General features: G+C 42.0%; 1 protein-coding gene across 1 annotated transcript in view; it reads left to right on the top strand.

The window, feature by feature from the left end:
- Positions 1–18,805, top strand: part of LOC122813866 (zinc finger protein 431-like) — a 149,061-nt gene extending 130,256 nt beyond the window's left edge. Inside the window, exon 5 of the mRNA XM_044086405.1 lies at positions 14,664–18,805. Within this exon, the coding sequence (XP_043942340.1) occupies positions 14,664–16,168 (1,505 nt within the window). The 3' untranslated portion in view covers positions 16,169–18,805. The remainder of the gene's footprint in view (positions 1–14,663) is intronic.
- The last annotated feature ends 6,824 nt before the right edge of the window (positions 18,806–25,629 follow it).

Here is a 25,629-nt window from a genome sequence, read left to right as displayed (position 1 = left end):
CTTTACTCCTTCCTCATCTTATGTATCAATAAAATGGTTTCCTATTATGCTCAATATCTGTATATACATTTTCTTCTTTTTCCTTGATTTTGTCTCGGACTCTGCTTAATCTGTGTGTCAAGCTTGTTTATTTCAGTTTTCAAAGTTGTAGTTTAAACGCTTATCCATGTCTTCTGTTTTTGTCTTTCATCTTAATCAGGTATCTTGTTCTTATGAAAGTCTGGCTAGATCTTGATGTTAAACATTTTTTTTTGATTTTTGCAAACAATTTGTTTGAAAACTCTGCAGTTTTTCCACTGAATGCATCCCCATTAGTTTTACATAGTGACTGTTTTGATTCCATATAATCTGTAATTAATCTTCTGTGTATTGCTTTAGATTTCAGTTTGGCAGAATTCACTAGCAACACATTAACCTTTATAACTCCTTGAACACTGCACATCAATGGTGGTAAAACTTGACATGAAGTAACAGTAATTTCTTTAGGAACACAAACAATGTCTAGTATGTTCATAGGATCATAGATTACTAGGCTGTTGAGGCCCTTACAAGCCTAGCCAAGAGTTTAGCCCATGTTTAGACAAGTCAGCACCTGATGACCCTGTCCAGCAGGGACACTGGTGGAATCCCAGGATGTTCATCGTGTTACCCTGCTGCAGTCATCACACTTGGGTTATCCTGCCGTCAGGCCGTCCCGCAGTCGGCCCGAATTCCAAAGTCTTGGTCCGGCATCGGTTGCTGTCACTTCTTCCCTGACGTCAGTGTGCCAGGGGTATATAAGAGGCATCCAACGCCATTTTCTTCAGTCTTTCTTGCTACGCGGTGCCCGAAGCAGAAGCAGTTCGCAAGTGCCGGTCGGCCAACACCTGAGATTTTTGAATAGAGTTTCAGTCCGAAGTCTTCAAAGCTAAGTACCCCATTGGGGAACCTTTTCTTGCCTCAGTCCGATGTCAGAAAAAGTTAACAATTGTATTTCTTGTGGGAAGCAAATACCTCATAAGGACTTTCATTCTTATTGTATACCTTGCCTAGGCCCAGACCACGACGTCACTGGTTGTCGGTTTTGTGCTAGGTTCAATAAGCGAACCATAAAGCGACGCTTTGATTTTGCTTGACACTACAGCAGGAAATTTAATTATACTATGCCGTCGGAGCAACCGACTACCGGCGTACATAAAAAATGCAAAGATAAAGACAGGCATCCTAGATCCGAACCAAACTCCGAGGCCTCAGTGAGGTGCCTACGCAGCCCCTGGCGACCGCAGAATTGGAACCCCAGACCGCATTGTATTCTGTAGCAGAGAGTACTAGGCCGACGCAGCCATTTTCTTTAGCCCCTACCGACACCATTGCAGAAGGAGAAGCCGGTGCTGTGGAAACGCCTTCGGTTTCAGAAGGTGTCTTTAGACCGACTACTCTCACCATAAAATCTTATGCTAAGCTTAAGACTCCTTTAAAACCTACAAAGACTGTACATCAGTCTCCAGTTCAAGGCCCCATGCCTAAGAAACAGATGCTTAAGATGGCTGAAGATTTGATCATTCTGATCAGGGGTTCCCAACCCCCCCAGACAAAAGGCCAAGACAAGAGGAGGATTATGCTTCCTCTGATCAAGTTTCTATTTCCTCAGATTCCTCTGAGGAACAGGATTACTCCTTTCTCCCTTATGAAGATTCTGATGCTGAAGATTCCATTCCCTCAGCATCTCCCCCTGAAGACTATTCTTTTGGGGAAACCTTACATACCATGAGGGAACATTTCCACTGGGAAGGTCAGGACTACTCCGACTCAAAGAAAAGGCTCCGAGAGTTTCTTTTACTTCCCCAGCACAGACACTTGCTATCCCTCCAGTTTTAGACATTGTGGATGATGTTTACTTAGAATCTAGTCTAAATCCAGATTCTCTGCCTCCTGCTGCAGCCAAACCAGACAGATATTATAGAGTGCCTGACTCTCACAAATTCCTTTACAAAAGCCCTGTTGCTGACCCAGAGACAATCTCCCAGGGTCTCAAAGGGGCTAAGGCTTCTATGGCAAAAAACTCTGTGCCCTCTGAAAGGGACTCCAGGGCACTAGATAGGTGGGGGAAGAAAATTTACACCTCAGCTACTCTAGCTATGAGAGCATTAAATTGTCAATTTCACATGCTGAAATATCAGCAATTCCTAATATCTCAATTAAAACAAAAGATGAGCACACACTCTCAACAGTCTGAATTTAAGGAAATGCAGGATATGTTGTATGCAGCTGAACATGTGGGCAAACATACTTTACAGTGTGGATTTGATTCCTTGGAAGCTTCCTGTAGAGCAGCTGTTACTGGGTCTGTCATACGTAGGCATGCTTGGTTAAAGGAACAGACTCTGCCGGATCATGTTAAAGCAAAATTACTAGATGCACCTTTACAGCAGGATGTTTCATTTGGTGTTAAAGTAGAAGAGGTTTTAAAGAAAATGGAGGATAAGGCAAAGTCTATGCAGACAGTCAAAGATTTTTTACAGGTACAACCCCCTCACTTCAGCAGAAATTGGCCAACAAACAATTGGTCCTTTCCAGCTTCTGACAGACCACAGAGGGGTAAATACAGACGTCCAAGGGGCAGAGGTCAAGCACAAATCCCTTACAAACCTCGCCAATGGGGAACTGCAACACAGAAGGGAGGAGAAGACAGGCCTCATATTACTAGAAGACAAACACAATGACTTAACCCTCAAACTGCCAAGCAAAACTCTCTTGGCAGCACCCTTGGGAGGAAAATTAGCACTTTTTGCAGACAACTGGCTCATCATCACAAAGGACAAATGGGTCCTAGACATTATCTCACAAGGGTACAGATTCCATTTCCACACCTTGCCAATGATAAAAGGAATGCCAAACCTGCCACAAAATCAATGGACAGAGGCACAAAAACAAATTGCAGCTCTCATGGAGCCATTCAACTGGTACCTACAAAGGAGCGAGGCCAAGGATTTTACTTAAGGCTCTTTCTAGTCCCCAGAAAGGACAGTGCATGGAAACCCATTCTGGACCTTTCAATTTTAAACACCTACTTGCAAGTACCCAAATTCAAGATGCTAACACTACAGCAACTTCTTCCCATGTTGGGCAAGAAGGCTTGGCTCGTAACGTTGGACCTCAAGGAGGCATACCTGCATGTCCCTATCAGACAAAATTGCAGAAGATACCTCCGTTTCATTGCAGGTTCAACCCATTACCAATTTTCTGCACTGCCCTTTGGCTTATCTACTGTGCCCAGGGTCTTCACAAAATGCCTGGCACCAGTAATCGCATACTGCAGACAAAGAGGAATTCAAATATACCCATACCTGGATGACTGCCTCATCCAAGCAGAAAGCAAGGACATTCTCTTACATCTGGCGTTTGTCAAACACCTTCTAAGTTGCCTAGGGTACACAGTAAACAAAAAGAAATCAAAACTAGTGCCCTCACAGAACATGACATTCCTGGGTGCCAGCTTCAATACAACGGCCCAGATGGCTTATCTCACACAAGACAAGCAACTACAGCTAACTCAATACTTCAGAATAATGGCAACAAAAACCTAACTCCCTGCAAGAAAAATTCTGCAGGCCTTGGGATTCATAGCATCTTGCATACTATTAATACCATTTGCAAAACTGCATATGAGGAAATTACAGTGGTACCTGAAAAGCGTATGGACTCAACACAGCCACAGCTTGGAAACAATTATACCTCTCATTCCCTGCCTTCAGCAGGAGTTTCTATGGTGGTCACAGGCATGTCACCTCAACAAGGGTCAGCCTTTCACCTTACCCCCAGCCAGGCAAACTATGACAACAGATGCATCGGACTACACCTGGGGGGCACACATGGCAGGACAGTGCGTTCAAGGCAGATGGACTGCAGATCAAAGATATCTGCACGTCAATCAAAAAGAAATGCTAGCTGTACAGAATGCTCCGACAGCCTTCAAGGATCTCTTACATCCAGGACAACTTATTATAAGGACAGACAATACCACAGTAATGTGATACATAAGCAAGGGGGTACACACTCCTACCCTCTATGCAGGCAAGCAATGACCTTGTGGAACACAGCATTGACTTACCAAGTTCAATTATAAGCACAATTCCTGCCAGGAAGAAAGAACACTTTGGCAGACGACCTAAGCAGGAACATCATGGATCCCCACGAGTGGAAACTGGATCCACAAGTATTTGCAATGATAACTCAGAAATGGGGGTGCCCAGACATAGACCTGTTTGCCAACCCCCAAAAGTTTCAGCTACCAAATTTTTGCACAAGGACATTCCACCATCAAGCTTGGAAAGTGGACGCACTCTCATTCAGTTGGAAAATGTTGACAGTATATGCCTTCCCTCCACTGCCCCTTCTAACAAAGGTGCTGCTGAAAGTCAGAATGGAGAGACCACAAATGATACTCATTGCCCCAGACTGGCCACGCCAGCACTGGTACCCACTACTAAGGAACTTGGCCCACGGCCCACCATGGATTTTACCACAAATTCCTCATCTGCTCACACAGCAAGACAGTCAGATTCTACACAGCCAGCTCAAGACCTTAAATCTGGCTGCATGGCAAATCACCTAAACAACCAGCCAGCTCCTCTTTCACAAGCTGTTATGGATGTCATTCTGGAGGCCAGGAGGCCCAGCACCAGGAAAGCCTACTCGGACTAATGGAAAAGATTTTGCGCCTGGAACCAAGCTAAAGGTCAAAATCCCCTTGAGCCGGACATACCACAGATTCTACAATATTTGACTGAGATGTTACACAAAGGACTTTCCTTTTCATCTATTAAAATCCACACCTCAGCTATTTCAGATCACTACAACATGGATCCTCCCTTATTTTCACATCCACTCCTAAGGCAGTACCTCAGAGGGGCCAAAGACATAAGGCCTCCCAGGAGAGCACCAACGCCAACTTGGGACCTCAATTTTGTTCTGGAAAAGCTTACGCTTCCACCTTTTGAGCCAGCTTTCTCAGCTGATTTAAAGTTTATATCATGGAAAACTGCCCTGCTGCTAGCAGTTACTTCAGCCAGAAGAGTTTCAGAGCTACAGGCACTAATGTCAGTGGAGCCTTTCTTCATTTTTCATCAAGACAGAGTATCTCTATGAACTAACCCCTCCTTTATGCCAAAGGTGGTTACCAGTGTGGCTCTAAATCAAACCATCCATTTACCCACTTTTTCCCAAATCCACAGAACAAAGGTGAAAGACTCCTGCACTCCTTGGACATTCACAGACAACTACGTTACTACTTGGATAAAACTAAGGCTTTCAGAAAATCTGACCAGCTCTTTGTATCCTATGCTACAGCATCACAAGGAAAGGCTATCTCAAAACAGACCATTTCAAAATGGATAGGACATTGCATACGTTTTTGCTACACCCATCATGGAAAACCAGTTCCTGCTAGCATAAGGCCCCAGTCCACCAGGGCAGCAGCTACATCTACAGCCTTCCTCAGGGGGGTGCCAACCAAGGATATTCTGGAAGCTGCAACTTGGAGTTCAGTGCACACTTTCACCAAACACTATCACTTACCACTATACTCTAAGACTAGAGCTGGCTTCGCCACTGCAGTTTTGCAGGGCCTACTAGCCTCCTCTAACCCTGTTTGATTCCACCTCCCATCCTTAGCTTTGGGATTCTACCCAAGTGTGATGACTGCAGCAGGGTAACACGATGAACATAGTACAGTTTTGTACCTACCATAAATGTAGATGTTCGACTGTTAGCCCTGCTGTAGTCCAGGTTACCCTCCCTCCATCCCCTCTAATCTAGCTGAAACCTTTCTATGCCTTTTTATCTGATACAACCTTTGTGGTGTATTTGCTTATAGCTGGAAGTATGCTTTGTTTGTGCTTCACTTATTTTTTGATACTATGTAGTGACCTCCTTTTGGGGGGGCAACTGACATCTGGGGCAAGAAAAACTGAAGAAAATGATGTTGGATGCCTCTTATATACACCTGGCGCACTGATGTCAGGGAAGAAGCGACAGCAACCGACGCCGGACCAAGACTTTGGAATTCGGGCCGACTGCGGGACCGCCTGACGGCAGGATAACCCAAGTGTGATAACTGCAGCAGGGTGAACACTCTAACATCTACATTTATGGTAGGTACAAAACTGTACTTTCTGTTCCCTTGTAGTTTTGTTTACAATCTGAAGCAGTTGTTGTTCCTGAACAAACGTGAGTAATTTACTTAATAATTTTGTTGAATCTATATTATTCCAGTCTGTTTCTGGTAAATTTGTCCCCAAACACTATTATTCTTGCCTCCTGTGTTTCATGTAAGAAATATATGTATTCCTCTAAGTCATCAGCACTTGACTTTTGCAGTCTTAACACTTTATTGTCCCCGTTACACAATCTGTAGTATTGGTGTTGTCATTGAACATGTAATGATCACCGGTCTCATAGCTAACTTTAATCCCTATCATAAGACCCAACCAGATTTCTGGTTAGAATGTCTCTTACAGTAAAAACATTTATACCCTGACAAAACTGGTTTCCAGTTATTGTTCTCTAACCATGTCTCACAAACAGTAACATCAGTCTTTTGGGAATGTAATAAATGTTCCAATTAAAAAATATTATTAATGCTTCTAGCATTAACGGCCATCAGAGATGCATCAAATGTTGCTATCTGTAAACTGTTAAATTTTCAGTCTGGCAAAAATTTTGCCTTTTGTTTGTCAAATATTGCAAAATATCTGCTGCAAAAATTCTCTTCCCTGATCTTGACAGATACGCACCTTCCTGTCTGAACACGGATGCCCATAATTATATAGCATTTATTACACTGTACAAGCTATTGGTGCATTAGCAAATCGTTAATTGCATACGCATTTAAGGAATCCATATTCGGTTGTAAATTAATAAAACTAATAAAAGAAAAGAATAATCTAAATTAGGACAGAATTCAAAAAACTTTAATCAATTTCTGTGAGAAAAGTAGCACAAACAATATACAGCTAAATGTTAAATTAAGCACAGTAAAGTTGTTGCTCAGACAGTACAACTTCTGAAAGTTACACAGAAGCTGAAATTTCTTTACATCACTCGCAGTCACATTCTTCTTTTTAACAATAAAGATCAATAAATCACAAACCAAAATTGGATCGTTTAGGTACGCCTGTCTGTAGTTTGTGTAAATTTATAGCTGTCTAGGTCCCTTAAGATGTCTGCAGTTTGCCTGTCTAAAACAATTCCCTTTCTAACAAAAACAGTGAAAATTAAAGGTAAAACAACAAAATGTAAATCAGGGTAAATCTTCTTGTCTACAAGCTCTCCATTCATTCCTATAAACAGTGAAAAACAGGGGTATAAAATACAAATTCATATAAAACTTCTCTTACCAGACAGCTTAGTTGAGTTCTGCGTTCTCAACATGGATGCCAACATTTACCTCTTAACACAAAATAAGCAGGTTATGATTGGAGATCCGATCATAATCCTCTATGTACTATCAAGCACAACTTTTACAAATAGTTTTAATATAAATGTGAGTCATATTACAGGACATATACAAATGTATATGGCGCAGGTCATAACATAAAAGGTAAATATGTTGAAGGTTATGGACCAAACTAGGAAGGATCAGTGCATTCATATCAGCAAACATAGGTTCATATGTTCATAGATTAGTACTAGGCTAACTGTCCTTGCGAGCCATTTTAAGCCTAGCCAATTATCCCTTGTGAGACTAAAACCCTGCACCTTGTGTTTGTCAGGCAAACACCTTAACCATTAGGCCACCCTCCCCCTAATACATAATGTCAGTAAGAGATGAACCACAAAGAATTATTGAAATTGAACAAGTAAGCTTTACTTTACCTGTTCAGCAGAACCACAGTATCTGAAATAAAACACTCATGTGAATGAAATGTGACCAGAAAAGTGGGAGAGAATTAAAAAAACAAAAACACGCACATTAATATCTATATCTGTCTATATATATATATATATATATATATATATATATATTTGTATTTATATGTATGTGCGTATTTATAAAAGTGTAATAGTGGGAGATAAATATGTAGCACTGTGACTGATAATAACAGAAAGTCACCAATAAGGCCTTCCACATTAGACATTTTTGCATAAAATTATAACTGTATAACTCCTGGAAGATTTAAGATACATTTAAGGCAGAAAAAAGCCCAAATCGTAGCTGCTTAATGAAAAATATGGCCATATGCTTTCATAAATAGCTACAGAAGCTCTACAGCATCCAAACCAGGTAGCTCAGACTTGCTCAGACACAGCTCCACGTGGTCCTGTTGAGTCTTCTTGGCTACAGAGAACTGAAAAAAGCGACTGCTTTCCTGATTAAGTATCCTGCTGTTTTTTTATATTTGTTTTACCTTGTACTGCTTACCTAGAGCAAGCTTTAACTGTTTTCATAGTTATTTACTGCATTTTTTATTATCTGCACTTAAAAGTACATTTTAGTCGAAATTAGTCTAATTCAAGTCGAAAAGTGTTTGTTTGCTGTTTAATTTAATTGTTTGGCTGCCCACTAAAGTGTGCTAGCCTGTACTACTGACTTATTGCCTTTTCTGCATTTAGCGCGGAGTTGCCACTAGAGCACCATTGGGCAGCGCCGGTTAAACAAAGTTAAAGTATTTCTGGCTCCGTAAAGTCTGCTCTTCATTTTTTCCCTTAGAACTGCTCTACTTGTAATCTAAACAGTCTATTCTCTATCTGTAAAGCTCAGCACTTGTTCCTAAAGCATTTTTTAGTCAGGTAAAGCACTTCTATATTATACAAAGTACTTCACTAGCTTAAAACCCCCTTGAGTACCCACTTCCCTATAGGTCCTTTCTGACACAGTTACACAGCAAACTTTTTCATTTCTTCTAGTATGTCAAAGGGTCAGTTGCTAGCGTCCTCTCCTGCTCAGCTGGTGAATCTGGGAATATTGAGGCAATGTTACAATTGCCTCATGTACACAGACAACCCTCTCCTCCTCCCACAAAACACAAATACTTGCGAGAGATGCAACTATATAGCCAAACTGGAGGCTGAGCTCTCTCAACTCAGGACTGGCAAAACCAGACAGGAGGAGAAGGTAACCAAATACACCATAAACCCAGTCTCACATAGAACTATCACAACTACAAATCAAACACATAAACACACAAAGACATACTCGGAGGCACTGATCAAAAATCTACCAAAACAGCAGAGGCCTCCAAAGCAGACACCCAAACAACTGCCACCTCATGACATAACACAAGCAACACATAAATCACAAAGTCGGTGTGCAAATCAGTCACAGCCCTTAAGGCCAAACACAATGCCAGACACACTTGTCATAGGTGACTCCATAGTCAGACACACTGACGTCCCACTCACCAGACTGAACAAGGAGAGGGTCACAGTAAGCTGCCTGTCGGGCGCTAGAATCCGCTACATAACACAGGCACTCAGGTCACTCCACAGCAAGTACAAGTATGACTCAGTCATTGTCCATGCCGGTGTGAATGACCTGAGATGTACCTCCCTGGACTACATGAAAAGAGACATAAAGGAGCTCTCAGATTATGTAGCCCAGGCTGGTATGACCCTGACCCTGAGCAGTATCCTACCTTCACCAAGAAAGATGCCACAATACAGAGACAAAATGATCAGTTTTAATAATTGGCTTAATTTCTGGTGTCATTCTAAGGGGATCCAATGCCTGTCTGCCTGGAATGACATGCTTGACAAGCCACGCTGCTTCGCAAGGGACGGCTTGCACCTGTCACCCCTGGGTTTCCGGATATTGGCAAAGGCTCTTGCCACGCCCATAGTGCCTTTTTTAGACAAGGCTCAAATTCTAAACCCACCGCCCTAGAAAACAATAATGGAAAAAAACTAAGGGTAATGCTGCTCAATGCCAGAAGTCTAAATCTCAAGATGCACGCCCTCGAAGCCCTTCTCAGTATGGAGAACATTGATGTCTGTGCTGTGACTGAAACCTGGTTCAAGGCTCCTGAGAGCACCCCGGCACCATCAGGTTTTACCTCATATCATGCGTTCCGGCCCCAAAACCCGGACCGTACCACAAAAGGAGGGGGTGTATCCATATTCATCAAGGATACCCACACCTCCAGGTTGGTGGCAACTCACAACGCATCAGAGACCATTCAGGTACAATTAACCATAGGCAAAACTGCTCTACAGTTTGTAGCATGTTACAGGCCACCCTCTCAAACTCAGGAACCCCACACAGCCTTCCTGAAGACACTGGAGAGTATAAATGTCTCTCCAAACACCATCATATTGGGTGACTTCAACAACCCAAACATAATCTGGGAACATTACTCAAGCCCCAATACCCTAGCCCAAAGGTTCCTGGAGTTCATAAACTCAAATGCTATGGAACAACTTGTCACCATTCCCACAAGAGGTGAAAATATATTAGACCTGATCATCACAAACATAGGGACAAAATGCTCCACACCGGAAGTATATCCCTCATTGGTGAGATCAGACCATAAACTAATCTCACTGGAGATCCACATCCCGCCCCCACCCCCAACAAAAAAGACCACAGTGAAGAACTTCTCAAAAGCCAACTTCACACTTCTTAAGACTGGTGTGGTATCCTTCAAGGCCCCTGAGCCATTGGAAACCACAACCCACGCTGCTGAATCCCTTACAAATGCTTTCTACGAACACCTCCAGGATTGCATGGATCAAGCAATCCCAAATAAAATCAAGACCCTTTCCACCAAAGGCAAGCGCCCGATCTGGTGGACCCCAGCCATAAACAAACTTTACAACAAGAGGAGAAAGCTACTACAAGATAGAGCAAAATCCCTAAAAGGGAAGACATCTCTGATCAATACTAGTAAAAACTACGATCACTCATAAAATCATCCAAGGCCAACTTTGAGAGAAAAATCGCCAAGGACTCAAAAGACAATCATAAGGCCTTCTTTAGCTATGTTAGAAATCTGGGTGGAAACTCCCAGATATGCTCAGAATTAGTCCAAAATGATACAAAATCACTGAACCCACAGACATTGCAAACGTACTGGCAGACAGGTTCAGTGAAAATTCTCCTCCCTCCCCCCCAAAAGGAGAAATATCTATCCCAGCAGAGTGTAGCCTCCCAATCATCTCAAATGCTCAGGTGAGAGCTGCTCTCTCTAAAGCTAAAAACACAGCATCAATGGGACCGGATGGTGTCCCGGCTGTGTGCTACACGAACTCAATGAGGAACTAAACCCACACATAAGGCTGCTGTTTAATCTTAGCCTTACCACAGGATACGTGCCCAAAGAGTGGCGTGCGGCAACTGTGGTCCCACTCCACAAAGGCGGTGCTTCTACGGACCCTGGTAATTACCGCCCCATAAGCTTAACAAGCCTGGTCTGCAAAGCTATGGAGAGGATCATAATGGAACTCATAAATAAAGACATAGGTGACCTACAGACATTGGATCCTACCCAATTCGGCTTTGTCAAGGGCAGATCATGCCTCTTGAACTTGGTCGACTTTTTTGAAACAATCACCAAGGCCATTGATGAGGGTAAGGCAGTTCACACAGCCTACCTTGACCTTGCAAAAGCTTTCGACACAATACCCCACTCGGGTATCATAGAAAAGCTCACCAGCTTAAATGTAAACCCATATGTCACAAGATGGGTTACAAACTGGCTCAAGGACAGAACCCAAAGGGTTAGAGTTGCTGGTGCCATGTCAGACTCCAAGCCGGTCACAAGCGGTGTCCCACAGGGCTCAGTCCTGGGCCCCCTCTTGTTCGGCATCTACTTTTCAGAAGTGCAGGCAAACATAGGAGGATTGCGGCTGACAAAGTTTGCAGATGACTGCAAACTGGGCGCCATAGTTGAAAATCCATCAGGCACAGATATCCTTCAGAGAGGTCTCATAGAAACGGATAACTGGTGCCAGAGCCATGGCCTTAAGCTAAACGCCAAAAATGTATAGTCATACCCTTTGGTAAAAACAAGGTAACCCCAAGTTACCACATAGGTGGCAATCCATTAAGCACAGAAGAGGTTATCAGGGACCTGGGGACCCAAGTTGACAGTAACCTTTCTTTTGACACTCACATTGCCAAAGTGGTTAGGAGGACCTTCTACATTGCCCACCTGATTATGAAGGGATTCACATCCAGATCAAGGGAGGTCATTGTTCCCCTGTACTCTTCACTTATCAGACCAATGATTGAGTACAATGCCCCATTCGGAATGTATCTTACCCGACACCTGCAGCAATTGGAAAGACCCCAAAAGTTCCTCACCAAAAGGATAAAGGGGCTCAAAAATATGCCATATGCTGCCAGACTGAAGAAACTCCAGCTCTATTCAGTCGCATACCGTCTGCTCAGAGGTGACCTGTGCCTGACATACAAGGCCATGTCCAACCCGGAATTAATGGACATGCTCCACCTCAAAAAATCCAAATCCACCAGAGCCACAAGAGCAAGAGACTTAAACCTCAACACGGATATAAATAGGACGTGCTGGAGGGACAGATTCCTCACCCAGAGACTTCCTATGCTGTGGAACAGAATCCCGGTCCATGTGAGACAGAGCACCTCGCTGGCTCTGTTCAAGAGGAATCTTGACCAGTGGATGGGAGATCGTAGGTTTACCCTGGGGATCATCTCTGTATCACTGCTGGACAGAGGCACGGCAAACTAGTGGGTATAGTATTCTTCATCCTAAGGGGTGGTGAAAGCCACACAACTCTGGCTAGGCTTATAAATGCCCTAGAGCAGATAGCCTAGTATGAAACTATGAACCTATGTTACCAACTGCTACATCTGAACCCAAAAAAAACGGTTGAATTGTAAAATGTCTCTCTTGTCACATTCTCCACTTGGCCTACAATGAGTCACATGGGGCAGGTCATACTGGCATGGCTTCCTGATACTTACAAGACTGCAGAATATTAAAATACATTTTTTGTCTAACTGGTCATCTCACTAAATAGATAAATTGCTGCTTTATTTAAAGAAAAATCATGTTAACTTGTCTTTTACTCCATATGTAGTTACTTGGCAATGCCTTCAATCTCTTGCAACACAAAGTATATTTGTAGTTTGCACGCTCCAGAAAGATGGAATAATTCTTAAATACTTTTTTTAATTACAAAGTCAAACCACTCTAACTGGTAAGTAACAGCAATGATAGACAGATAATGCTAGATTATGGTATTATGTTCTCATTTTCCCACGTTTGTTTATGGGGGCATCACCCATGTGACCAACTTCCAGCACTTGAGTACACGTGACCACACAGGCAAGTATTATAACTTTAGTAAATGGCGGCAAGGCTAAGGTGGTTGATTGCGGTTACAGAAAGCAAGGCAAGTACAGATAGCCTGAGGGTGTGTAGAGGTGTGAAGATCCGGGCTGTACAGCCTTTATATTATAAGTGACCTCAAGGTTTGCAAATTAGTAAGCAATTTAAAACAAATAGAAGTAATGTGTGAAAGTATACTGGCTAGAGTTAATGGGCTGTGGTTTAATGTCCAAGCAACTAGGACAGCATCTAAGAAAAAAAAAAATCTCTCATTTTGCCATTGACAAAGGTATAAAAAGTTTGCAATTGTACTTTACCTTCAAATGTTTGGATTAAGTCATAAGAGTTACTTGCTTAGGTTTGTGGTTGATTATTTTTAGTTCTAGTATGTTGAACATAGAACACAAATGTCTAATTTTTATTTTATTTCATTGATTGAATTAATTAAAAACAAGCCACGTAGTACGTTTGCATCTCAAGGATTAAAAAACATTGGGTTCAGTCCAACCTCCTCAATTGAACTTGAGGTATGCCAGCAAAGTGCAACCAAAACTGAGCAGAGTTGTGGGCAGCAGCACAGAGTCTAGGTGGCACCTTTTTGGGGGGGTCTAAACCAACAGAATTGGCATCAGATTTGGTGTGCAGTATCCTCTAGTATAATATGGATCACAGACTCCATAACGTGACAGGGCTAGGTGCTCAGCAGTATAAAATGTGGCTGTGTGATTTGGTCATCTTGACTTAGAGAGTCGGCACAGGTCAAGCTATCAGGCTGTACATCTATGCCTTTACTAGGTATTATAAGAAAGTTATTTAAGTGTCAAAAACAAAGCTTGACAGTAAGCATATAGACAGGATTTGTTATAAAGTCAGTAAAATCAGCTGCATGTAGCTAGTTCACTGGAGAAAACAGAGTCTTGTAACACAACTTCTTTAAGGGGGGAGTAGGAGTGACCAAACTGATGCACATGCCCAAGCTAGCTAAAACGGTAAACATGGGAAGCTAGATGTGAAGCCAGCTGACTGCAGGGAGGGACAAGTGAACATGAAGAAAGAAGATAGAAAAGCTGGCCACATGGCTATATTACAGCACTGAGAGGCAGCACATCATTTTCTGTTTAGGGTATTTGCGGGAGGTAACTTGTATGTGACTGGGGTACACTAAACAGCTCCTGACCAACACCAAGTTCTGATAAATGATGAGTCTGCTATTGAGACCTTATTTTAGCAGTGGTGTTAATAACAGCTTAAGATGTTATAGAAAGAAATCTAGAACATTAAGTTGCTAAACAGAACATGCATGTTATTGTGATGAGAACTAATGACACATTTGTTTCATTGTTGCAATAAAATATTAATGGGTAATATTTTTTTTAGATACCAGATATACAGATTACAGTTCGGGTTGCAATCGGCATTCATCAGTTGGGAGACCCCACTTACATCGCCCAAAAGAGAACTTGCAGCAGTGTGTTCAGCCTGTTAAAGGCTACAGGAAGCTTCGTGCCACTCCTGTACCCAAACTTCACACAGGACATGACCACAGCAAGAGCTCTGAATGTGACAATGGGACACCTTCATTGCATCACCCAACAGAAAACCTGCAGCAGTGTGCTCAGCCTTTGAAGGGATTCAACAAGTTTCATGTAAACCCTGTAAAACAACTTAACTACAGCAAGAACACTGAATGTGCCACAGGCTTTACTGTGCAGCAGAGTCCAGAAATGCATCAGAGACCTCGCCTGTGGACTAAACCATATAAATGCACTGAATGCAGTAAGTGTTTCACATGCCTTAGTAGCCTTCAGTATCACTATACCATTCACACCGGAAAGAGACCATATAAATGTACTGAATGTGATAAGTGCTTTGCAAGCAAAGGGCAGCTGAAACAACATCAGAACTGTCACACGGCGACTAAACAATATCACTGTGCTCAGTGTGGAAAGGCTTTCATATGGCGCACTAGTTTTCAATTGCATCAAGCCTCTCACACGGAAGAGAAGCCATATAAATGTGCAGAATGTGGCAAGTGCTTTCCAAGCAAGGGACAGCTAAAACAACATCAGAACTGTCACACAGCAACTAAACGATATCATTGTGCTCAGTGTGGTAAGTCTTTCATATGGCGCACTAGTTTTCAATTTCATCAGGTTCTTCACATGGGGCAGAAACCCTATAAGTGTACTGAATGTGATAAGTGCTTTGCAAGCAAGGGGCAGCTAAAACAGCATCAGAGCTATCACACACCGACTAAACAATATAATTGTGCTCAGTGCGGTAAATCTTTCAGATGGCTCAGTCGTTTGCAGGCGCATCAGTTTGTACACACAGGCGAAAAACCATATAAATGCACTGAATGCAATAAGTGCTTTACAAACAAGGGACTGCTAAAACAACATCAGAACTGTCACACAGTGGATAGACCATATAAATGTGATGAATGTGGTAAGTGTTTTAAACAAAAGGTATATTTAATTGACCATCAAAACTCTCACACAGGCATTAAACAGTATAAATGCTCTGAATGTAATACATGTTTTGCATATCTCCGTAATCTTCGAAAGCATCTTGCAATTCACAGAGAGAAACCATATAAATGTAATGAATGCAATAAATTCTTTGCAGTTAAGGAACACTTAATATGTCATCAGAACTGTCACACAAGGAGTAAAACATATAAATGTGCTGACTGCAGTAAGTGCTTTGCTCGAAAGGAACACTTGAAACGCCATCAGAACTGTCATACAGGGAGTAAACCGTATAAATGTGCTGAATGCAGTAAGTGCTTTGCACGGAAAGAGCACCTGAATAGCCATCAGAACTCAATACACAGATCTGCATTGACGTCTAGCAATGCAGTTCAAACTGTAGATAAATAATTTGTTTTTTAACGATAAAAATATTGTAAGCAAAAGACTGGAGAAGGTATACAGAGAAATATAAAAAAGTGCACAACAAGCAAACCATTGAGGAACTAGAAAATTTCATAGGAAACTGTGAAAGAAAACAACAATATTGAAACCACCCAAAATTAAAAAAAATGTTAAATTCTGGAGAAAAAGATATCCTGTTGAAGTTAACACAAAATGTTCCATAAATAAATGAAGGAAAAGAAACCTTAAGAAGTGATAACATAAAAACCAAAGATGAAAAGGTTGCACAAACCACATTGTAAAATCTCCAAGGAAGACTCAGTAAAGCTGAAATCTTCACTGTGGAATCCATTAAACTTCCTGTAATGGAGGCCCATGGGATATATGCAAATTGCCTCCTAAGGTTTTCAACTACATAGCTTCTGAATGTCAGTGTGACTTTTTATTTGGTTTGGATGTTATGTATGATGTTTTGCAATCACTGAATTAAAGTACTGAGTAATGCACAGCATTCTTTACAGCGAAACGTAATCGACAACTAAAAGAACGTACGCAAGTACATATAAATGACATTTTAAATAAGAATAAAAATAATGCACTTGTTTAACATATTATGAATACAGATGACTGTTTAAAAAGTGTCTGAATGTGAATTTACAACGATGTGATTTTATGAACTTTTCTGAAGAAAATGCATTAAAAGAACTGCTGCCCAACCACGTAATGTAAATGCAATGTTATCTGTCAACCTTTCTTGAAGAAAATGAGTTCAAAACATTGCCTCTTCTGATGTGCATTTAAATTAATTGTATCTAAGTATATTTATGTGTGTGGGTTCTGTGACTTACATTACTATTTAAATGAGTTTCGGTGGGCTTGTTTCTAAATTTTACCTGAAGAAACTGATGGAGAAAACATGTTAGTATCTTTGTTTTTTACATTCTAGTGAGTGCATTTTTGCAGTAAAATGTTCCATGCTGTGCCATGGTGTCCAATAATTTTTTTTTTCTTTTTTGCAATCGCCTTTTTGTTATTGACATGAAGTATGAACAAACAGTCCACTTATGCTGTATTGATGAGCTCAGAAAAAGGACAAAACATGGCATGTACAGCTAGTGAGGTTTAACTTTATTGTCCTGAACATACCAGTAAAGACTAAAACAATGTCATGGGCATTTAGAAATAGTGTAGCTGAACAAGGTATGCCCTTAATAGGTCATTTGCATATGTCCCATATACCTCCATTACAGGAGCTTTAAGGTATTCCACAGTGAAGACTTTAGCTTTGCTAGGTCTTTCTTGATGTTTTTACTAAATATTAACACATGGGAAAAGTTCCTTAATAGAAAAGTGCAGCCCGTGGTGCTGTAATCGGCTTCTGGCTAATGGTATGAAAAATTTGCACCATAACTTAGACTTTGGTTACCAAAAAATAAAAATTAAAAAAAAAAAAAAAAACGTATGCATACCTTAAACAGATGCTAACATGGTTATTGATGAACACTATACTTCTGAAACACTGACCTGCAAGCCATCCTAAGAAATGTTGACTTGTACCTTGCCTTCAGGCAGCATGAACATTCTATATAGAAACTGCTGTTGAGTTTAAAGTCATTTAGAAATTCAGTCATGAAAATCATGACAAACGTAATAATACGTGGAACCAACAATCAGCTGTTACAAAACAAACCCTTTATTGAGAGCTAGAAAAAAGGGAGCATGTTACAAAAAATGGCAATATTCCACATTCATAGATCATACAGATCTTTAAAATGTACCATATGAGGATAAATTGCATATCATTCACTGGGAAACAATGCAATGTAGTTTACTTTCCGAAGTATAAATACAGTATTCAGTAAAGTGTATTTCAGGGCGATGCTTTTTACTGCCTTCGCTGTTTTGTCTCGCTTCCAACCCATTAAGCACTTTATCTGACAGATTAGGCTGTGGTTACAACTTGACTCCAGGAAAGCATGCTTGTCAAATGACATCTCCCTTCTTTTTTTGTGGATAATTTAAAACTGCATAGCTCATTTGAGAAGAATATGAGAGTACATCAAAGGGTTAATATTTCTTCAGAGTAGAGCCGAATGACATTTGACCTTCACTAAGGCTGGCTTTACACATAGGTGAACTAGGCAACCTCCTAGGGTGCCATGCTAGTAGAGGCACTTATTTATTTTTTAGAGCAATGTTTGATTACTCCAAAAAAATAAAGAAATACAACATCGCTACAGGAAACAAAATGCACCCACAGTACAACGGCCACTTATGGGGGTCCAACTGACTTAACATTCAGATCAAGTTACATTTAAAGAAAAGCAGCAGATGGATGTCTTAACATTCCTGCTCACTTTGACACTTTATGTCCCTGTTTTCTGACACTGGAGTTAAAAAAAAAAAAAATAAATAAATAAAATAATAGTAAAGAAAATAAACGAGTATGATGACAATTTTTGCATATTCCACATTCCAGCAGCATAAAACAAATTGCAGCACAGATTCCAACAACTGTCATGAGCTGTAAAATGAGCTGCTGTTGTTCACCTCCAAGCTGATATCAGGGTGTCTCTTAAGAAGCCATGTGCTTTTCTTTTCCAAATTCCCAGATGTCCTTCAAGGATGCATCTGCAGTCCTAACATATGGGTTGTCCTGCCCTCAGGCAGCCCTTCGGTCGGCCGGATTCCAAAGTCTGGGTCTGGCCTCGGCTGATGTCGCACTCCACCCGACATCATAGCTGCTGTTTATTGGGTATAAAGGCATCAGCCGACGCCATTTTCCCCAGTCTTTGTTGCCGCGCGGTGCCCGAAGCAGAAGCTGTTCGCAAGTGCCGGTTGGTCAGATCCAGAGATTTCTACTACCGAAGACTTCTAAAAAGCTAAGTACCCCATTGGGGACACTTTCTTGCCTCAGCCGATGTCAGACAAAGTAAATAATTGTTTAACTTGTGGGAAACAAATACCTCATAAGGATTTCCACTCTTACTGCCTTCCTTGCTTAGGCCCAGACAACGACGTATCAGCTTGTCTAGCCTGTGCTTCTTTCAACCGACGGACACTTAGATGTCGGTCGGAGTTTGCAGAGGAGGTTTTGGTTCCGCTTTTGCATACAAAATGCCGTCGGAGACTCCGACTACTCAATTAGCTAAAAAGCGCAAGGAAAAGGACCGACATTCGCGGTCAGCGGTTTCGGCTGAAACCACGGTTAGGCCAACCGCGAATGTCTCTGTTTCGGCTGAAACCGAGCCCCCGGTTCTTCCTTCGGCCGAAAGCATGCTTCCGATAGCCGAGGCCTCACAGAGCATGGCTGAATCTGCTACTGAATTTACTGCTACAGAAGCAGCCACCCAGGATTTATCAGACACTATTCCTTTAGACATAACTACCCCTGCACGTGGGGCTGCTAGCCCCCTGCTTCCATGTCTATCAAGGCTTTTGCCAGGGCTAAGGCAGCTAAATCTTCTAAGGCCTTGCCTGCCAAAACACCTTCACATAGGCCTACCTCTAGTTCCCAAATACTCAGCCTGGCTGAGGATCTCATTTCTTTGATCAGAGGATCCCAACCTCACCCAGACAGGGCCTCTCAGCCCCCTCCAGACAAGAGGCCTAGGACTGAACCCCCGGAACCTGTGTCTACAGATTATTCCTCGCATGACTCAGACCTTTCAGACCCTCACGAAGGCCCATATTCTCCTTATGAGGATTCTAATGCAGAAGACTCCATTCCTTCTGCTTCTCCTCCTGAAGAATTTTCCTTTGGGGAAACATTGCATGCTATGAGGGAACACTTCCAATGGCAGGGCCAGGATTTTTCAGATTCAAGGAAAAGGCGAAGGACTTTTTTACACTTACCACAGCATAGGCCTTTAGCCATTCTGCCAGTACTAACAGTTGTTGATGATGCATATAATGATGCCTGTACTGCTCCTGATTCTCTTCCTCCGGCCCCTTCCAAGCTGGACAGATATTACAGGGTCCCGGACACACACTACCATTTGTATAAGGCTCCTGTTGCAGACCCTGAAACCATTTCACAGGGCCCTAAAGGTGTGGCAGCTGCCTCTGCCAAAACCCCTCTTCCCTCTGAAAGGGAATCTAGAGCATTAGAGAGATGGGGTAAAAAGGTTTATACTTCTGCTACTCTTTCGGCCAGGGCCTTGAACTGTCAATTCCACATGATTCAGTACCAGAAATTTTTGTTAGACCAGCTAAATAAAAAACTATCTTCTTCTGAACCTTTAGACCGCAAGTCCCTTCAGGATTTGGTACATAACTCTCAGCAGGTCAGTAACCATTTTTTAAAATGTGGCTATGATGCACTGGAGGCTTCCTTTAGATCAGCGGTGACTGGAACAGTGATTCGAAGGCATGCCTGGTTAAAAGAACAATCCTTACCAGACCATGTTATGTCAAAACTCCTAGATGCTCCCATGGAGAAACAAAGTTTGTTTGGCTCCCCTGCACAGGAGGTTCTAAAAAAGGTGGAAGAAAAAGCAAAATCTGTCCAAACAGTCAAAGATTTCTTACAGGTCCAACCTCCGAGGTTTAGCAGAAATTGGCCTTCGAAGAATTGGTCCTTTCCAGACAACTCCAGAGCACAGAGAGGCAGAAATAGACGCCCAAGAGGCAGAGGTCAATCTAGGCGTGCCTACAGGGGACGTCAGTGGCAACCTACCAACCAGAGAAGTACTGCCACAGAATCAACTACAACCACCTCTACAGGGCAGACACAATGACTTGGCTCTAGTTCCGCCTACCAGGGAACAACTGGAAGCACCCTTGGGCGGAAAACTAGCCTTATTCTCCGACAACTGGCATTACATTACAGGAGACAAATGGACTTTACAAACAATAGACAAGGGCTACAGGTTTCACTTCCATACTCTACCAAAAAAGAGAGGAATGCCAAACCTATCACCAAGCCAAAAAACAGACGCTCTAAGACAAATCAACAACTTACTAAGGATGAGAGCTATAGAAGAGGTGCCACCTATGGAACAAGGCCAAGGATTTTACTCCAGGCTTTTCCTTGTACCAAGAAAAGAAAACCAATGGAGACCTATTTTAGATTTGTCCGCACTGAACACATACCTCATTGTTCCAAAATTCAAAATGCTGACCCTCCAGCAACTTCTTCCCATGCTGGGCAAGGAGTCTTGGCTGGTGACTCTAGATCTCAAGGAGGCATACCTGCACGTCCCTATACAACCAGATTGCAGAAGACACCTCAGATTTCTTGCAGGATCAGAGCATTATCAATTCTCAGCATTGCCTTTTGGCTTATCTACTGCGCCCAGAGTATTCACGAAATGCCTGGCATCAGTAATTGCTCATTGCAGACTTCAGGGAATTCAGATTTACCCATACCTGGACGACTGCCTAATACAAGCGGACAACAAGGCAAAGTTAACAAAAGATTTGGAAAATGTCATACAACTGTTGCAAGCCTTGGGATACACAGTCAACATGCAAAAGTCAAGACTAGTACCATCCCAAAGGATAACATTCTTAGGTGCAGAATTAGACACATCAACTCAGATGGCTTTTCTCACAGAAGAAAAACAAAAGCAACTGCCAGTCTACTTCATGACATTAACAACACAAACTCAGCTTACTGCAAGGAAAGTCCTGCAAGCCCTGGGTTACATGGCATCCTGCATAATATTGGTTCCGCATGCCAGGCTGCATATGAGAAAGCTACAATGGTATCTAAGGAATGTATGGTCTCAACACAAGCACAGTCTAGAAGCCCAGATTCCAATAATTCCATGCCTGAAGCAAGAATTCCTGTGGTGGGCTCAGGCCTGTCAGTTGAACAGAGGCTTGCCTTTCCACAAACCACAGCCAAGCCAGACCATCACCACGGACGCCTCAGACCTAGGATGGGGGGCACACATGGTGGACAAGTGTATACAAGGCCTATGGACCCAAGACCAGCTGAATCTACACATAAATCTAAAGGAGATGCTGGCAGTGAAACATGCGATCCAGGCATTCAGACCACTCCTTCAACAGGGTCATCTGCCGATAAGGACGGACAATACAACAGTCGTGGTACATCAACAAACAGGGAGGTACACATTCATATCCTCTATGCCGGATGGCAATGGACCTGTGGAATGTGGCCCTGAACCTCAACATTCAACTTCAGGCCAGATTTGTACCAGGAAAAGAAAATTCTCTAGCAGACACCTTAAGCAGAACTACCACGGATGCTCACGAATGGATGCTGCATCCAGATATCTTCAAAGCCATAACAAAGAAATGGGGACTACCACAGATAGACCTGTTTGCCTCCCCACACAATCACCAATTGAAGAAATTCTGCACAAGAGCATACCACCCACTTGCTTGGAGGGTGGACTCCCTTTCCTTCAGCTGGAAAAACCTGACAGCATATGCATTTCCACCTCTTCCCTTGATGTACAAAGTTCTACTGAAGATCAGAGAGGATCAGCCAAGGGTAATTCTGATAGCTCCAGACTGGCCGAGGCAACATTGGTACCCGCTACTGAGAAGCATGTCTCGGACACACGCATGGCATCTACCTCTATGTCCCTTACTACTAGCACAGGACAACTACAAGATCCTACATCCAAACTTGAAAACACTGCAGCTAGCTGCTTGGAATATTGCATAAAACAAAACAACCCAGGTTTATCTCAGAGGGTTAAGGACATTATCCTGGAGGCATGCAGACCCTCCACAAGGAAGACTTATTCAGCCAAGTGGAAAAGATACCTCATTTGGAGTGCAGCAAAGGGAGAAAATGTCTCATTGGCAAACATAGCACACATCCTGGAATATTTAGCAGAGCTGTTCCACAATGGCTTGTCTTACTCCTCCATTAAGATTCATGCATCAGCAATTTCAGCAGAATACAACATGGATCCTCCTGTCTTCTCTCATCCTCTTCTCAGGCAGTTCTTGAGAGGAATCAAAAATGTAAAGCCTCCAAGGAAACCACCTTTACCTACATGGGATCTCAACTTTGTGCTGGAAAAGTTAACACTTCCCCCTTTTGAACCAGCAGCAGCAGCAGAATTACAATTCTTGTCTTGGAAAACTGCTTTCCTGCTAGCAATTACTTCAGCAAGAAGGGTATCTGAGTTACAGGCATTAATGGCAGTACAACCCTTCCTTATCTTCCATCAGGACAGAGTCTCTCTGAGAACTAACCCTACCTTTATGCCAAAAGTGGCCTCCAGAGTATCATTGAACCAAGCGATTCATTTACCTACATTCTTCCCCAACCCACAGAACAGGGGGGAAAGATTGCTACATACCTTGGATGTGCACAGACAATTACGCTACTATCTGGACAGAACTAAGACCAGCAGAAAAACTGACCAGCTTCTGGTAGCATATGCAACAGGAATGCAAGGAAAAGCAATTTCAAAACAGACAATCTCAAAATGGATAAGAAATTGCATTCGATTTTGCTACTCTTTTCATGGAAAGACAACTCCTGATAATATCAGGCCTCATTCCACAAGGGCTACAGCCACTACTACAGCTTTCCTTCGAGGAGTGGCTACCAAAGATATTTTAGAAGCTGCTACTTGGAGCTCCATGCATACATTTGCCAAGCATTACAATCTTCCCTTATACTCTAGATCCCGAGCAGGTTTTGCAACTGCTGTTTTGCAAGGGATCTTAACTACACCATCTTTATCTTAGTGCCTCCTCCCCCAGTTTGGCTATGGTATTCTACCCATATGTTAGAACTGCAGATGCATCCTTGAAGGACATAGTACCGTTTTGTACCTACCATAAATGTAGATGTCCGATAGGTATGCATCTTCAGTCAGGATTACCCACCCTCCTTCCCCTCTGTGGTATTTACCCCTCTTGTAGCTAGCTGGGGGAATCTATTATGGTGTATTTGTTTGTATATATGTATATATGTATATATGTATATATATGTGTATATATATATATATATATATATATATATATATATATATATATATATATATATATACTTTTTTATATTGTTTGCTCTCTACTGTTTGGAATTATTTGCATTTATCCAAATTTAGCCTTACTAGAGGGCACCTGGCATCTGGGGCAAGAAACACTGAGGAAAATGGCGTCGGCTGATGCCTTTATACCCAATAAACAGCAGCTATGACGTCGGGTGGAGTGCGACATCAGCCGAGGCCAGACCCAGACTTTGGAATCCGGCCGACCGAAGGGCTGCCTGAGGCAGGACAACCCATATGTTAGGACTGCAGATGCATACCTATCGGACATCTACATTTATGGTAGGTACAAAACTGTACTTTATGATTTTACATCAGCAAGTCTGCTTATTCTGTTTCATATAATTACTGAGGCCGCACATGATATTCAGGTGCTTAGTACACGCTGTAGAGATGCAGGAACTCTTTATCACCACCACTGTTTCCAAGAGTAGATATTGTGTGAGGGGACTGCTGTTAATTTAGTGTGCAGAACTGTATTTTCTCATCAATGAAAACATTATTGAGGTAATTGCTATTTTTTGCATGTAAAAATCATCTTGGAACAGATATTATTAAAACCAAAATTTCCATGTTTAACGTTTTAACAAAGCCTGTCCAAAAATATAGCAGTAATTTTATTTTCTCACTTGTACGTTACTTTTGCACTTTTAGTAATAATCATCAGTAAACTGTGTACTTATTATCCAGATTTTAAACTTGTACCATGAAGATAGCAGAGCTAACGATTTAACAGTGTTTAGCACAGAAGATACTAAGCTTTATTCCATTACAAAGGTGTTCTGTACTTAACTGTAGCTCTATGTGGATTGTAGTCATACATGTCAACTTCCTTGCTCAAGAATTCCAGAGAAAGCCAATAGTAATTGTTTAATTCACCTTTATCATTACTAGAACAGTATATTTCTGAACAAAACTCTTAAGTTTGGCATCACTGATTGATTGTAACCCTCAGTGGTTTCTTAGAAGCTTTACAAAGGACAGAATATGAAGCAAAATCATTAAGAACATGTAGTTGTTTTTCTGTAGAATTCTAGACAGTTTACGGTATCTACCATGGACTTCTGTAACTCAGCAACATAAATATGAGAAGTAATTTATACTTTTGTGCTTATCTTTGTAGCTATGCTGTAAAATCAGGAATCACAGGCTTGGGTACGTGTGTGTGTGTGTGTGTGTGTGTGTGTGTGTGTGTGTGTGTGTGTGTGTGTGTGTGTCACAGACACACCCACACCCACCCATATATTTTAATAGTCGCACTGTAAATTTATTTCTACAAAATGCTGCATTTGTGTCTGATTGCTGTATGTATGCATGCATAGCTGGCGTTAGGCACCTGGCGAACCGTAGCCATGGGGAGTCCCTGATTATCTCCTCATGTATGAGGGCCCCCACATGAAGTAGTCATGGGTTTCTCTGTCTCTTCTGCTCAATGCTCAGTACTTCCTGGACATTTGCACAGCTGTCATCGCGTGATTC

This window comes from Protopterus annectens, chromosome 10.part0 (genome assembly GCF_019279795.1).
Source record: "Protopterus annectens isolate FY-2018-M chromosome 10.part0, PAN1.0, whole genome shotgun sequence".
Classification (NCBI taxonomy): Eukaryota; Metazoa; Chordata; order Ceratodontiformes; family Protopteridae; genus Protopterus; species Protopterus annectens.
This window is presented reverse-complemented; position numbering and strand designations above follow the sequence as displayed.